The 17205-nt window shown below is 38.7% G+C and overlaps 1 protein-coding gene across 1 annotated transcript in view; it reads left to right on the forward strand.

Moving 5' to 3' along the window:
• SLC15A5 (solute carrier family 15 member 5) overlaps nt 1–17205 on the forward strand; it is a 110938-nt gene that overhangs the window by 26390 nt on the left and 67343 nt on the right. The window contains 5 exon segments of the mRNA XM_010600214.3: nt 11443–11521; nt 11647–11760; nt 11763–11866; nt 16766–16880; nt 16883–16951. Coding sequence (XP_010598516.1) covers nt 11443–11521; nt 11647–11760; nt 11763–11866; nt 16766–16880; nt 16883–16951 — 481 coding nt within the window.

Below are 17205 nucleotides of genomic sequence, written 5' to 3' on the forward strand. Positions count from 1 at the left end.
TTTTGTTCAGTTTTTTGTTTGTAATCAAATTTATCAGTCTTCTCCCTATTGCTTCTGAATTTTGAGTCAGTGGAAAAGCTTTCCTCAGTCCCAGATATAATAAAGAAATTCAGTCATATTTTCTTTTAGTACTTCTATGACTTTATTTTTACCTTTACATCTCTGATCCATTTGGAAATTAGAATAGGTTTTAAGGATGATCCCAATTTTATCTGGCTATCCAGTTATCCCAACCCCACTTATTAAAAAATCCATTTTTTTCCCTCACTAATTTGAGATGTCTCCTTCATCATATACTAAATTGCCACTTGCATTCTTGAAATTTCTATTCTGTTCTATTGGTTTATCTGATCATCTATCTTGTTTAACCCTTACCTTGGTTTCTAGTTTATTTTCCTTTTACTACTGTCTCTACTACTCTTCTATACAACTACCACTAAGAGCACTGCAATGGGTTGTGTTTTTTAAAAATTAAGTATATTCACCTATGTTACTTTATTTTCACCACATACCTGTAGGTAGGTAGGAAGGGTTCCATTGTATCCTTTTATAGACCAGGTTTGTAAGCTTTGCCTCTGCTCCTGTAGTACCTGATAATAACTTTACCATTTCACTTATCACATTATATTAAAATTATCTTTTACGAATACAATTAGAATTGGGTAGTACAAAGGGTTAACTTGCTCAACTGCTAACTGAAAGTTTGGAGGTTCAAGTCTACCAAAGGTATCTTGAAAGAAAGGCCTGGCAATCTCTGTCCTAAAAATCAGCCATTGAAAACCCTATGAGACCACCTACAGATTGGGAAAGAATTTTCAGCTATGACATCTCCGACCAGCGCCTGATCTCTAAAATCTACATGATTCTGTCAAAACTCAACCACAAAAAGACAAACAACCCAATCAAGAAGTGGGCAAAGGATATGAACACACATTTCTCTAAAGAAGATATTCAGGCAGCCAACAGATACATGAGAAAATGCTCTCGATCATTAGCCATTAGAGAAATGCAAATTAAAACTACGATGAGATTCCATCTCACACCAGCAAGGCTGGCATTAATCCAAAAAACACAAAATAATAAATGTTGGAGAGGCTGCGGAGAGATTGGAACTCTCATACACTGCTGGTGGGAATGTAAAATGGTACAACCACTTTGGAAATCTATCTGGCGTTATCTTAAACAGTTAGAAATAGAACTACCATACAACCCAGAAATCCCACTCCTAGGAATATACCCTAGAGATACAAGAGCCTTCATACAAACAGATATATGCACACCCATGTTTATTGCAGCTCTGTTTACAATAGCAAAAAGTTGGAAGCAACCAAGGTGTCCATCAACGGATGAATGGGTAAATAAATTGTGGTATATTCACACAATGGAATACTACGCATCCATAAAGAACAGTGACGAATCTCTGAAACATTTCATAACATGGAGGAACCTGGAAGGCATTATGCTGAGCGAAATTAGTCAGAGGCAAAAGGACAAATATTGTATAAGACCACTATTATAAGATCTTGAGAAATAGTAAACCTGAGAAGAACACATACTTTTGTGGTTACGAGGGGGGGAGGGAGGGAGGGTGGGAGAGGGTTTTTTATTGATTAATCAGTAGATAAGAACTGCTTTAGGTGAAGGGAAAGACAACACTCAATACATGGAAGGTCAGCTCAATTGGACTGGACCAAAAGCAAAGAAGTTTCCGGGATAAAATGAATGCTTCAAAGGTCAGCGGAGCAAGCGCGGGGGTCTGGGGAACATGGTTTGCGGGGACTTCTAAGTCAATTGGCAAAATAATTCTATTATGAAATCATTCTGCATCCCACTTTGAAATGTGGCGTCTGGGGTCTTAAATGCTAACAAGCAGCCATCTAAGATGCAGCAATTGGTCTCAACCCACCTGGAGCAAAGGAAAATGAAGAACACCAAGCCCACATGACAACTAAGAGCCCAAGAGACAGAAAGGGCCACATGAACCAGAGACCTACATCATCCTGAGACCAGAAGAACTAGTTGGTGCCCGGCCACAATTGATGACTGCCCTGACAGGGAGCTCAGCAGAGGACCCCTGAGGGAGCAGGAGATCAGTGGGATGCAGACCCCAAATTCTCATAACAAGACCAAACTTAATGGTCTGACTGAGACTGGAGGAATCCCGGCGGCCATGCTCCCCAGACCTTCAGTTGACACAGGACAGGAACCATCCCCGAAGACAACTCATCAGAAATGAAAGGGACTGGTCAGCGGGTGGGAGAGAGATGCTGATGAAGAGTGAGCTAATTATATCAGGTGGACACTTGAGATTGTGTTGGCAACTCTTGCCTGGAGGGGGGATGGGAGGATAGAGAGAGAGGGAAGCCGGCAAAATTGTCAAGAAAGGAGAGACTGAAAGGGCTGACTCAAGAGGGGGAGAGCAAGTGGGAGTAGGGAGTGAGATGTATGTAAACTTATATGTGACAGACTGATTGGATTTGTAAACGTTCACTTGAAGCTTAATAAAAGTTATTATAAAAAAAAAAAAAAAAAAAAACCCTATGGAGCACAGTTCTACTGTGATACACATAGGGTTGCCATCAGTCAGAGTCAACTAGCCAGCACTTTGTTTTGGTTTTGGTGTCCTATAAACACTTGGAGTATGGTAAGTGTTCAATCAATGTTTGTTGTTGTTAAACTGAGTAAGACAACAGAGACATAATTAAATGGCTTGCCCAAGATTTCTCAGAAAATGGCTAAAGTGGAACCAGACCCAGTCATCATTTTTCTCAGGCTAGAGGTCATTCCATTGTATTACACACTGAGGCAGTGAAGCACTGAAAATATTATCCACAGAATCTCCTGTTCTTGTTTCTCAGAGCTGTGTGGCCTGTGGACCACAGCTTAGCAATACATACCCTCCTAGTAGTCTGTGGAACAGGTTCCATACGCAGAATGAAGTCTGAGAGAGATTCTTGGTTAGCCTTGAAGAGCAAAAAAGGAAAATGTTATTATAATTTTTTTCCTGAAAGAACACTTCGGCATTTTCTAGAGTGTATAATTATCAAATAATTTGGGAGCGTTATGAATTTATATGTATATATATATATAATATGTATATAACTATTCAGCATCCCTTCATTTGAATTCCAATATCTTACTTGAAAATATATTCATCAGAATACAGATTTATAAAAGCAACTGTTTATTGCAAGCCTATTGTAGTCTATATATTACATATATGAACATGTGAGAAGGGAGGAGGTGAATTTTCTTTGGATATTAACAGGAAAAAAACTTCATAAAATGAATATTTTGCTTTTGGGGGGAGTTGTTAATATTTTTTCAACTGTTTGCAAGCTGTAAGATCATCCACCTAGGATGAAGTAAAATTCTGTCTTCCCTCTAGCAAAGTATATAATCTTTATTTTGGCTTCTCCCTCTCTGATGACTAAATTGGAAATATCTCAAAGCTGTAATTCAAAGCCATAGGTGACCTTAAAGAAATGATTTTTTATATGCTACCTTTTCTTTTAAGGTAACTTTTCAAATGTGGACCATGCATTCCATTACGTTTGGCTGTCAAGCACGGCCTTCATTTGCATTTCTTCCCACTGCTATAATTTTGAGAACTGGCAGGTGACCAAAGAAGAAAAAATATGCATCTACCATCTTTTTTTTTTTTTTTTTTTTTTTTTACCATCTAGAGTGCAATGTAGGCTTTTTTATTATAATTAAGTAGCATAGATATTCATGATTAGATCAAGGTCAGAGGAGCAGAACATCAGAGCCAAGGACTTAAAGGTACAAAGAATAGAAAAATTGCTTTCTAAAAGTTTTTTTTTTTCTTTTTAATAGTAACAGCTACAATCTTTGAGTTTTGCAATAAAACATTGAAAGTAGCTCATCTGTTTTATTTTAAAATGTGCATGCCTGGTGTGTTTTTCATGCACATTTAAACCAGAGCTTGAAGCCTCAGTTGAACTTTTCATTCCAGATATTTTTTCAACTTCCCATTTCTGCTCCTGGTGCAGAAAAGCAATTTGAGAATTATAATGACAGAGGACTTTTCTTGGCTCTGTCTACATGACAACCAAAATTATTTGTACAGAAGGCATGAGTTTTTTGTTAATTCTAATGGATTAAATCCAAGAAGATGATTTGATGTTTAGATGCAGGTATTTTCAGTAGGCTATCCCTTCTAACATTCAGTGGTACCTATATGATTTCAGGTGACAACAGTCACTCCCTTGTGTGGACAGATTACTGTGCAGTTCCTTTTCTTGCCCTCTCTGACTTATTGTCTCATTCTTCATCTATCTGATCATTTTAGGTTGACTACTTTCCTGCCTTTTTTCCCTCTTACTTACAGCCTACCGAGCACATTGTCCACCTTTCCCAATCTCCTTGGCTAACTCCTCTCTGGTGGCCTCCTAGATGACGTGAAGCCCAAAAATTCATTTCAGGGTTGCCATCTCTCCTCTACCCACACATTTTCCATCACATAATCTCCTCTAGTCCCATGGCTTTTAATGTTCAGCTACTTACTGAAAGGCTGTTGGTTTGAACTTACTCAGAAGTGCCTTGGAAGAAAGTTATGGTGACCTGCTTCTGAAAGGTCACAGCCATAAAAACCCTATGGATCACAGTTCTACTCTGAGACACATGAGGTCACCAGGAGTCAGAACTGACTCAACAGCAACTGGTTTGATTTTTTGGATACATCAAACATTCAATTTTATATGGACCCCTCTCCTGATTTCAACACTCATATATACTATTTCCTATTTGACATTTTGACTTGGTTATCGAATACTTACCTCAAACTTAACCTGGCCAAAATTCAACTCCTGATTCCCTCAACTGCAAACAACTCCTTTGTTGTCTTCTCAGTATGCCACCAGCACTCAGTTAAGGCAAAAAAAAAGTAGTCAACCTCAAATCTTCTCATTTCTTCATTTCCCTTCCCACATCAGAAAATACTATTGGTTCTCCTGAAAATAAGTCATTCACAAAAGGACAAATATTGTATGGCCCAACATATATGAAATATCTAGGATAGACCAATGTATAGAGACCAAAGTTTATTAGTGGTAACCAGAAGTAGGTGGGAGAGAGAAAGAGGAAATCATTGCTTAGGGGGCACTGAGCTTCTGTTAAGAGTGATGAGAAAATTGAGTAACAGATGGTGGTGATGGTTGTGCAACATGATGAACGTAATTAATGTCACTGAATTGTACATGTAAAAGATGTTGAAATGGCAAATGTTTCATTTTATATATATACTTACCAGAATGAAAATGTATAATATATAAGTAGTATAGATCATGTTATGCTTCAGAATTAAAATGATTTCATTAAAAAAAAAAAAAAAAAAAACCCACATCTCATTCTGTTCATCTCTCTGTTGGTACTACGACTATCCTAAAATCACCATTATCTCTTACCTGTCTCCCAGCTTCCTCTATGATTCCCTAAAATTCATTATTCACAAAGCTACCAGAGTTCCAGCATAATCTTTTAAAAATATGCAATATATTATATCTCTACTCTGCTTAAAATTCCTTAATAGTTTGCTATGATACTGAGGATAAACTCTAAGCTCTTTACTCTGGCTCCTAAGGTCTTGTGTCTGTGCCCCTCTTGGACTTCATCTCCCAATCTTCTTTTAAGCTAACTGAGCTACTGCCTCAATGGCTTTCTATTTCCGAACGTCTCCCAGGTCATTTCTACCTTATGGTGTGCTTGGCATATGCTTCCTCTGGGTCTTTTTGCCTCCTTCTAGTCACGCAAGCCTCAGCTCAAATATCATCTCCTTAGAGGGGCTCCTCTACACTCTGTATCCACAATGGGTCTCTATCATATAAGCCCATTTTGTTTTCATCATAGAACTTATCTAATACTTTCTTGCTTGTATATTATCTCCTCCCAGCAGAAAGAAAACTGAGGGCTTTGTAGATCTTGTTCATTGCTGTATTCCCAGGGCCTAGAACAGTCTCTGGCACATAGTAGGTACTGAATAAATATGTTGGATGAATGAAGGATTACATGCACATTTGTTTGCCATCACTTATGTGCACTTGCTATACTACTGCAACTCGGGCTGAACCCAAAAAAGAATTATGAGAGTATAGAATTTTAAATCTCATTCACAGGTACAATTTTATTTGCTTTTCTAAATGAGTATTCAGTTGAAGTCAGTGCTTCTCAAATCCTGGTACAGGGAGCAGTGCTGGTCTATGAACTGTTTGCTATACAGAAACTGAGAGAAAACATTTAGAAATTTTTATAGAATGTTTATAGTAATTTTTTGTCTATTGAATCTAATAAAAACCAGGGCTTATATTTTTTGTTTGTTTATTTTATTTTTCAGGAATTTCATTTTTTATATTTCATAAATGTATTGGTTGGGAGAATTGAGAATTTTTTTTTTTAAGTGAATCCTTTAACACAGTTTGAGTAGTACTAATCTAACCTACCTTTCTCTAGAAATAATACGATAGTGATGTTTAATTGTTTAATAAAATGGAATGAACCAATTTATCAGGCATTAAAAGAAGATCCAAATTTACCTTGCAAAAAATATTGATGACAACAAGTTTACAAAAGAGAAATAGTAAGTTGAAAACATATTATATTCAGTACAAGCACCTGAACTTAAAAAAATGTGACAAGACTTCTGGCCAAAACGGAGGCTTAGTCAGACACATCACGCTGTCCCTCTACAGCAAACACCTGAGAAACCAAGTAAAACAGATCCCAGTAACCTAGTGCCATCGAGTCGATTCTGACTCACAGATACAGAGGACAATCCTGGATCTCTGAGCATAAAATGAAAGGATAAAGAACTAGATTGAACACTGACGGAAAGAAGAAACTGACTAAAAACAGTGAACGAGACAGAGCAGAGGGGCCCTGCCGGCTGGCCCAGCACAGCATGGCCATCTTGAGACAAAGACAGCAGCAGTCATGGGTGAGGAGCACAGAAGGCAACTTCATGGAATTCCCAATAGGACACAGAGTAACTATGTAGATATACCCCGAGTGAAATAAGGTTCCAATTAATTGCTGGCTGCGGCCAACAGGAAGAACCCAGGCAACCTCTCCTGGTGACCAGAGTAGCACACTTTCCTTCCTCCCACCCCCCTGGTGATTAGTGTCACAAACTTCCCCATCCCTGAAACTCTGACTGCTGGAAACCAAGGTATAAACCCACCCCTTCCCCCCAACCCAGCCCTTACAGCTACCTCCCTGCCTTGACTGCCACCTCCCCACCCTGACCACCACTTCCCCTCCTCAACTACCACCCCCCCATGACCCCACTGAGTGGTGTCAAGGTGCCCCGGTGCAGCACTGGCACTTGCCCCACCCCTCCTTTCCATCAACCCAGAAACTCACACACCCACTTACCATTTCCTCCCCCTCCATCTGCCCAGCAAGAGGCAGAGGTGGCACAATCGCACACACATTCACCCACCACTCGCTCTCCTCCCCCTCACCACGCACATGTATGCAAATCCACCTACTCATGGCCCATGCCCCACCTGGCCTAGCAAGAGGTGGTGGCAGCGTGACCCCATGGGTACCTGCCCTCTGCTGCCCCCATCTCTCAACCCTACCCCCCCACCCCACAAGGGGTGGCAAGTACATGACTGTGCGTATGCTGGCTTGTCACTCACACCCTCCCCCCACCATGCGAGAGGTGGCAGCAACATGATTGTTCATGCACCCACCCACCACTCACCCCCCCATCCAGCAAGAGGTGGCAACCATGCCCCCACTAGGCAGTCATACTTGCCACATGTGCCACTCACCCACTCAGCAAGTATCACTGCCCATTCCTGCACCACTGGGCTGAGAAAAGGTGGCAGCCGACACTCACTCAATATGCCCTCAGCCACCCCACAAAACCAGTGAACAGAGACTTGTGCTCACACACCCAGCTGCTACCCCACCCACCCAGAGACAGATGGCGGGCACTCAACTGTGGCCAGACTAGTGATCAGAGTAGCACTCCTGCCTATCCAGATACATCAAACCAAACATAACAAAAAATCAGGACATAGCAAACATACAATTAATAAATAAATATAATAACACCTTAATGCCTTGGAAACAACAGATAATATCAAATGACCTAAAGAAGCAGGAGAAGATGGCTCCAGTGAGTGACCAAAATAAAGAACCAGGAAACCTCCCTGAGGAAGAAACAGTAATGGAACTACCCAATAAGGAATTTAAAAGACTTACATACAAGGCCCTCCAAGAGATCAAGGAAAACACAGATAAAACTCTAGAAGAATTCAGGAAAACAATACAAGAACAAAATGACAAAATAAATGGAGAATTGGAAAAGCATATAAAAACAGCAACCAAAAATCCAGATTTAACACTAAAATTTCAGAAACAGATAACACATTGGAAGGACAAAGGCATAGAATTGAAACAATGGAAGACAGAATCAGAGAAATAGAAGACAGATTACTTGGTACTAATCTATTAGAGGAACAATCAGAAAAAAGAATGAAGAAAAATGAAGAAAGCCTAAGGGTTATGTGGGACACCATCAAGAGGAATAATTTATGTGTGATCAGAATACCAGAACAGGAGGAGACAAAAAAAAAAAGCACAGAAAAATTTTTTAAAGATTTACTGGCAGAATGAAAGATGAGAAGATATCAATCCAAGAATCTCAACAAACCCCAAATAGGATAGACTGTAAAAGAAAATGTTCAAGGCATTTTATAATCAAACATCCCCAAACCAAAGACAAAGAAACTTGTGAGCAGCTCAGGAAAAATGAAATGGTTACATAGATTGATATGATCATGTGGTTCTTTTCCTTTGTTTTATTTATGTGGTGGATTACATTGACTGATTTTCTAATGTTGAACCATCCTTGCATACCTGGTATCAATCGCACTTGGTCATGATATATTATTTTTTTGTTATGGTTTTGGATTCTATTGGCTAGGATTTTGTTCAGAATTTTTGTGCATACACTCATGAGAGATATTCATCTATAATTTTCTTTTTTAGTGGTATCTTTGCCTGGCTTTGGTATCAGGGTTATGCTTGTTTCTCTTCCCATCTGAAGCAAAGAGGAGTGAAAAAAATCAAAGACTCGAGGAAACAATTAGTTCAAAGTACTAATGGACCACATGAAACACAGCCTCCCCTAGACTGAGCTCAGAAGAACTACATGGTGCCCAGTTACCACTACCAGCTGCTCTGATCAGAATCACAATAGAAGGTCCTGGACAGAGCAGGAGAAAAATGTAGAACAAAATTCAAATTCATGAAAAAGACCAGAGTTAGTGGTCTGGTAGAGACTGGCGGAACCCCCAAGACTATAGCCCTTAGACACTCATCAAACCTGGAACTGAACCCACTCCCAAGGATCACCTTTCAGCCAAATAGACAGGTCTATAGGGTTACTGTAAGTCAGAAGTGACTCAAAGGCAATGGGTTTGGTCTTTTTTTATAAAGTGAACAATAACGCTCACAAGGAACATGCTCCTCGGAACAATCAACCACACAAGATCAAAATGGCAGCATTTGCCCGAAAACAAGGTCCAGAAAGCAGGAAGGGGCTGGAAAGATGGACAAATGTAAACGAGGAACCCAGGGAGGAAGTGGGTAGAGTTCTGTCACATTGAGTGGATTGCAACTAATGTCACAAAACAAAATGTGTATAAATTGTTCACTGAGAAACTAATTTGGTCTGTAAGCTTTCACCCAAACCACAATAAAATGTTTTAAAAAAAAAAAGTGAAGATATTGGGAAAAATACCTTTGGAAATAGCCTTTCATCCTACAAATAGAGTTCTTAATAATGAGGACTATTTGAAAACATATAGAAATTTAGATCAATGCTAATAATAACCCTACTGTCTACACAGCAGTTTTACAATAGTTGAGCAGAAGGCAGGGTGATGAGAAGCACAGAGACAAGATTATAAGAAAATGTTAGGAAGTTAAGCCTCATAACCCAGGCCTGCTTAAATTCAGTCTCTAGTCTGTTCATCAACACACTCTCAGATCTCATCTTACTAAAACTTCAAGTAAACTAATTGAAATAGCTAGGAAAGTCTCATACTAGGGCAGTTCTTTTTGCAATAACAGAAATGTCCCTATTACTTGTTTACTAAGAAACAGAAGCCTTGGCCACTCACAGGAGCTTCTGTCCCCTTCGCCTTATTAGTCCCTGGGCCTTTCATCTGTGTCTGTCTACCTAAGGAGAGGCAATAGTGACTGTAGATATGAGCTCATCTCCCGTCAGCAATTATCCCAACATACTTCTGTATGTCCTAAATGCATTTCACAGAGGCCACCAAAGAGCCGTGGATATAATCATTCTTGGTCACTACCAATTTGGGCTGGATTTGATTCAGTGACTTAGAGGTGAAAGGCTCCACATTCAATTACCAGGTCCCCAGTTTCCTCAATTAATCAAAGGCTGACATAATAGGTCCATTACAATGTTAAAGAAAAGATCAGATCAAATCAATATAACTACTCCATGACCATAAAAAGAAATATTAGTAAATATTCTTTATTTAAATATAACAACCAATAATCTATGGCATTGAGATGAGTCCAGTTAGAATGCATTTCATCCTCAATTTTACTATAGGAAAGTTGAACATAATGGGAATGATGATCAAACTACACTTTGAGTTTCTAGAGTAGCCCTCTTTGGAGACCTCAAACCTTTTCACATTTATCTTACTATTTATCCTGCAATCATGGTTTGGTGTCTATGTAACATGTACAAGGATTTATCTGGTCAAAGAGAGTGCTATGAAAAATTGTAAGAATCATGATGGCACAGCTGCACTACTCTAACTAAATGGAGGTCTCTTATAACGGAGGTCTCTTATCTGTCATTTTATCAGGAAGTCCTAATGGAGTCAAAGAAAAGTGGAATCTGAAAGAACATACAGGAAGCAACAATAAGGTTGCAAATCACTAGCAGTAAATGACTGCTAACATCTGAAGCAATAAAATGTTTCTGATACTAAAGCAACAACCATACAAACCCAGAGGAAACTACTTGAAAAGTCAAAAGCCAACTAATCCAATCTGAACTTTTAGTAACACTATCAACATTTATAAAGTCATTTGAAGAGTTCAAAGTATAACCTTATGTCTGAAATCCAAGGATAAAGTCAAAGCAGAGAATACATTTCCCTTCATCTCCATGTCAAGATAAGAAACCACCCTCTACCTGCCAAGTAAAATGAAGATTATTTATATAATGATTTATATGTAAAAAAAATAGTACTAGTTCTTTGTGTTAAGCATGTAAAAGAAAGTTCAGGCTATTTTATTCATTAATGAATTAAAGTCAGAGACTTCTGAGAGATTCTGAAATCCTTTACTTTGGTGTTTTATTTTGTCGCCTTTCTTCCCTTTTTAATATGTTCTCATTGATCTTACCTTTTTCATTTTTTATGTTAGCTGTCAGATAACACCTTGGGCTGGTCACCAAGATGCCAGAACCCTTGTCAGAAGCTTGTTCCTTTGAACAACCCCTTGGGTGCTAAAACTTTCTCAGTTACTTTACTCCCCTTTGCCATTGCAATTGTCATCTTTCTGATTGGCATCTTGGAAAATTTAAGAATAATTCCTTTACTAATACATAGTATCTCCAATTATTTGCAGGTTGTTCCTTCCTGACAACCTTTGGGGTATTTGTTAATGCACTGAAAATATGCTGCCTACAATATTATCATCTTGCCAGAGATGTGACAAGCTGGTTAGACCATGCCAAGAAAAAAAAGGTGGCTACTACGGTGAGTTCCATGTGGAAGATGCAAAATTTTTCCTCATGCTTCTCCCCCTCTTCATTTTTCATCTCCTATACAGAATGTGTATTATGCAGGTAAGGGAGGCAATTAATACTAAGCCAACAACAATCAAGTGGTTGCATGTTAACATTACAAGTAAATGGTTATTGTCACCCCAGCAAGTCCTCCACATACATCCTCAGTCAGTCATTCCACAAATGCACGTAACTGTTGTTGTTTGGTCTCGTGGAGTTGATTTTCACGTTACAGCAACCCCGTGTGACAAAGTAGAACTGCCCTGTAGGGTTTTCTAGGCTATAATTTTTCTGGGATCAGATCGCCAGATCTTTCTCCTATGGAGCTGGGCTCTAATTTCAAGAGCTAAGCAGGTTCAGGCAGACGTGTACGTGAGAAGTACCTGGGCACGTGTTGTTGATTTCCAATAGAAATAAAAGTGTTTGTTAGTAGTTACACAAGACAAACAATACATCAGAGTCATAAGGCTCAGGAGTAGCACACAAAAATATCAAATCTATAGGCAATTACAAAACCTCCTTTTAGCCAAAGGTTTTGCCCTCCTCCCTCATTAAACCTTTAAAAAGTGGTACTAACGAGTAGCTAAATTGGCAGATTTGAGTACCACCTCCACTGTACTCTGAAGTATAAGTACTAATGAGCAAGTGATTCTCTTCCCACCCACTGTATTAGTTCCTTAGTGAATCAGTAACTATGCTGTAGAGAAAGCAGAGGAAAAACACTAACCCAAAGTACATCTTATAAGTATATATGATTTAAAAAATAATAATGTGGTTATGGCCAAAGACTAACTTATTTATGAAGAAAAATAAAGGATCATAAAAGCCTTTGAATAAATTTGAGACTTTCTCCATTGGAATTTAGAAGGCCAATAAGTGAGTTGTATTCATAAATCACAGGACAATAGAGCTAAAAAACAAAACAAAAAAACTTAGGCAGGGAAAGATTAGTCCAAAGGACTAATGGACCACAACTACCACAACGTCCACCACACTGAGCCCAGAACAGCTAGGTGGTGCCCAGTTACCACCACCGACTGCTGTGGCAGGGATCACAGACAAAGTGGGAGCAAAATATAGAACAAAGTTCAAATTCACACACACACAAAAACAGCCTTGCTGGTCTGGCAGAGACTGGAGGACACCCCGGAGTATGGCCCCCAAACCCTTTTAACTCAGTACTGAAATAGCTCTTGAGATTCACCCTTCAGCCAAAGATTAGACAGGTCTATGGGGCCAACAATAACGCATGTGAGGAACATGCTTTGTAGTTCTATCAAGTATACAAGACTAATGGGCATACGAGCCCAAAAGCAAAGATAAGAAGGCAGGAAGGGACAAGAAAACAGGATAAATGGAAACAGGGAACCCAGAGTGGAGAAGGAGAAAGCATTGACACATTGTGGGGTTGTCAACCAATGTCACAAAACAATTGTGTATTAACTGTTTAATGAGAAACTAATTTGCTCCGTAAACTTTCACCTAAAGCGTATTAAAAAAAAAAAAGAAGAAGAAGAAGAAAAACTTGGAGATTAACTTACTCAACTACCTCATTTGTCAGAGAGGAAACTGAGGTTCAGAAAAATGAAGTGAGTGTTGTTTTGGGGGATTGGTCATCTACTTTCTGTAGTTACAACAGAAATCATACGTGGAAATATTTAGCATCTGGCCCTTTTGCAGAAGGGCCTTTTGCACTGGTCTAGACAGTGCATGAAAGCTAGTCTGATTTAGAAGATTCATCTCCCTCCTGACTCTCCAATAATAGCTGACACAAAAATATAGAATACAGCAGACAGCTTACCCATATATATAATCATTAATATTACAAAAACATATTAGAATGGAGAAATTAATGGCCCATAGCTTGACTCCAACTCACTGTGTAAAGAGCGCAAACTATTGATTCCTAATATTCATAATTCAGTGACAGCTGATATTTCCTTTGAGTTTGAGCCTTTTCTACAAACTGTTTTATGTATGTGTGTGTGTATTTAATCTGACATAAATTTGGATAACTATTTTTTAAGCATTTTACCAAATCTAGATGCCCGATTTATTTCAGAGAACAAAAACTATTAATTTTTTGAATACCTATTATGTCTCATAGCTCTATAGAATGGCTTTACAGTATCTAATTTAATCCTCACAACAAGCCTACAAAGTCTAGTATTATTATCTTAACTCTGAGGCTCAGAGACATTAAATAACTTGCCCCTGGTCACCCTACCAGTATATGGCAGAGCAGCCACTCTACTGAGGGCCGGTATCAGCTCCCATGATTTGCTATTTTCTGCAATGCCTCTCTGATAAAAAAAAAAAAATAGCTGGGTCAAAAATCCCTAACAGATTATATACATATGGTAATGTTTTGCTGGAAACTTCAAAGAAAATAATTAGACTGCACCTCTCTAGGGAGTCAGAGGAAACTTCCTTTGGGATAGGCTGGAATTAAATTTTTGCTCCCAGATGAAGTAATCAGCAGTACAAAGACGATCAAAGTACTGAGACTAAAATATCATAGAATTCCATATTTTAAATTTAGTATCCATTATTGACCTTCAGTTCCAAGACATACATTTAAAATATGTTGATGTTAAGGTTGATGATGTTGCCATTTGTCACTGCTGGCCACTCAAAGGTGAAAATGAATCTCTATTGACAGCAATTATTTCTGCATACTTAGAGGCTTGTACGAAATAAAAGTATTTAAAATTTTAAAAGGGGATGATTTTAGAACTTGAGGCAGAAGCAGAATTGATTTCAGGCTTTCAAGACACTGGAGGCTTTTCTTAGATTAGGCAATATATTAATATTGCTTCACTAAAGATTAATAGTACATTTGCCACATTATTAAGTTAACAGGTTTCTGTGTCTGTGATTCATACCGATAATAACTTTATTCCTATTAACAATAATTCTCATTTGAAATCAGTAACAGAAACTTCCAAGTTGTGCTGGGAGCCTTTCATTCTTAGACTAGTTCTGCTGCCAGCACTTTTTTTTTTTTTTAAAGAAAAAAAATTCATTTTTGTCTGATTGGAGGATATGTACTTATTAATTTTATTGTACTGGGGCAGAACTAGCTCATGTTCTCTTCAGTCTTGCCATCTGTACCCAACCAAAACTATCTTTGTTTACTATCCTAAGGGTCAAATAATGATTAGAAGATAAATTATTACCAGGACAAGTTTTATAGATAGAAAGAACTTCAATGAAAATGTGGTCAATTTCTGTTTTTAAGCAGTTACTGTAACATTAGCCTCATTTTACAAATGGCAGGCTTGGTAACAGCTGAACTGCCTCCATGACTCCGATTCTCCTTATTCTCTCTCAAATTTTACAATTTGTTACAGAAGAGGGGCTTAGTGAATGTTTTAAATGAGAGGTTATCATCTGAATGCTTGAACAGGGATGCTCTCCTGGTATGGTGGTGAGTCAGGAATCCCAGTCAGTTCATGCACCGTAAGAAAAACAGTTGGCAGAATCCATTTCTCAAGGAGAAGACAAAGGTTTGCTTTCTTTCCATGACACTCAGTAGCTTTGCGTGCCACAGGGCATTGAGGAAATACTACATGCTGCTAATGATAACGGGGATGATGGGATGATTGTAACAAAGCTCCTGAACTAAAGCAGTAAGGAGATGGCCCTTTCTTATGACACTGTGCCTTAGTTCTAACTATATTATAACCTAAGAAAGGCTCGAAACACATGAAGAGGTTATAATATAACTTAAGAAGTTATAGGTTAGGGCCAGAGTTTCAGTTAGGGTAGGGATTTATTTTTTAAAATGAAGAAATTCTAACAATACATTGAGGGTCTTGTGTGGGGAAGGAAAAATTTTTTTTAATCAATCATTTGTTATACGAATATTTTTTTAATGTAGCTCCCTTTGTGGTCCACTTTTGCTAGTTGTTGTCTAGTCAGCTCTGACTCACAGGCAACCTCATGAACAACAGAACAAAATGTTGCCCAGTCCTGCACCATCTTCACAGACACTGGTATGCTGGAGTCCATTGTTGCAGCCACTGTGTATTCTGAGTGCCTTCCGACTTAGGGGCTTATCTTCCAGCACTATATCAGACAATATTCTGTTGCAATCCATAGGTTTTCATTGGCTAATTTTCAGATGTAGATCACCAGGCCTTTCTTCCCAGTCTTTCTTAGCCTGGAGGCCCTATTGAAATGTGTCCATCATGGGTGACCCTGCAAGTATAGCTCCCAGGGTCACAGCAACACGCAAGCCACCAAGGTACAACAAACTGACAGATGGGTGGTGGTATGGCCCAGTAGTTCCACACAATTAGTTTAGAAGGAGAGCACGGGTCGAAGCATGTTTTCTCTGTTTTTTCTCACATTACTTGATTCTCGTTAGAAATGGGGCCAATCCAGGAAGCCCACAAAGACAGCCTACAACAGGTAATGTGTTCTCAGACCACAAAGACAATCTGCAACAGGTAGTATGTCCTCCACACTGAACCCATCTTCTAAGGGGAAAAAAAAAATCATTCCTATCTACTTTGCCACAGAAGTAGATGCTAGTTAAAGGATCTGTTCTAGCCAAAAACCTTTTGTTTTGTTTTATTTTCATTCATTTAGCCAAAAACAAACATCCTTGATACTTTTTACTGGTTTTGACTTTATCGTTCATGAAAAAAAGTCTATTTGTTTATATAAAAACCTTAAGTTCTTTGATTTCATTTGTGTCATCCTAAACACAAAATTAGAGCAAACTGTATTTTCTACAGGAAAAATTAGAAGATAGACCACACGACAGAAGATTCCTCCATAGCATTGCTAATAGACGAAACAGAATTCCTAATGTCACAGATGGAAACCCTTTATCAGCACAATAATTGGGATTTGAAAAGCTGGGGAACATATAGCTCATTGGTCACATAGTACAAGCATCAGTTTCTCCAAAGTTAAACCACTGATGGCTGCTTTTCCCCTCAAATACAGATTCCTTCAGGATATTATCTACAGACCATGAATTCCAATCTGAATTCGAATGGCTTTCTTCTGCCAGTTGCAGTAATGAATGTGATCGGCTTCCTGCCATTATTAATCCTGGCTCCTTTATGGAGTATTTCAGCACCCGCTTATTTCCCTCTAAGAGAGATGGGCCATTTCTGTTGGCATGCATTAGTAAGTACAACTTAGCATCCCAAGTGAGTTGTTTGCATTGTTTTAAAATACTCTGCTAAGTTCTAAGATACCAAGTAGGGTAGATTTTGGATAATCTGGAAGAAGATGAGTTTATGAGTGATAATATCTCCAGCTTCCCAAACCTCTGCCCAGACGTTGGTGCCTTATATTCCTTCCATCCTTTTATGCCTCCTTTGAAGACACATCTGATAGAAAAAATGGTGAACTTTCAACACCTATCTTCAGGTAAAGCA

Source organism: Loxodonta africana, chromosome 4 (assembly GCF_030014295.1).
Source record: "Loxodonta africana isolate mLoxAfr1 chromosome 4, mLoxAfr1.hap2, whole genome shotgun sequence".
Classification (NCBI taxonomy): domain Eukaryota; kingdom Metazoa; phylum Chordata; class Mammalia; order Proboscidea; family Elephantidae; genus Loxodonta; species Loxodonta africana.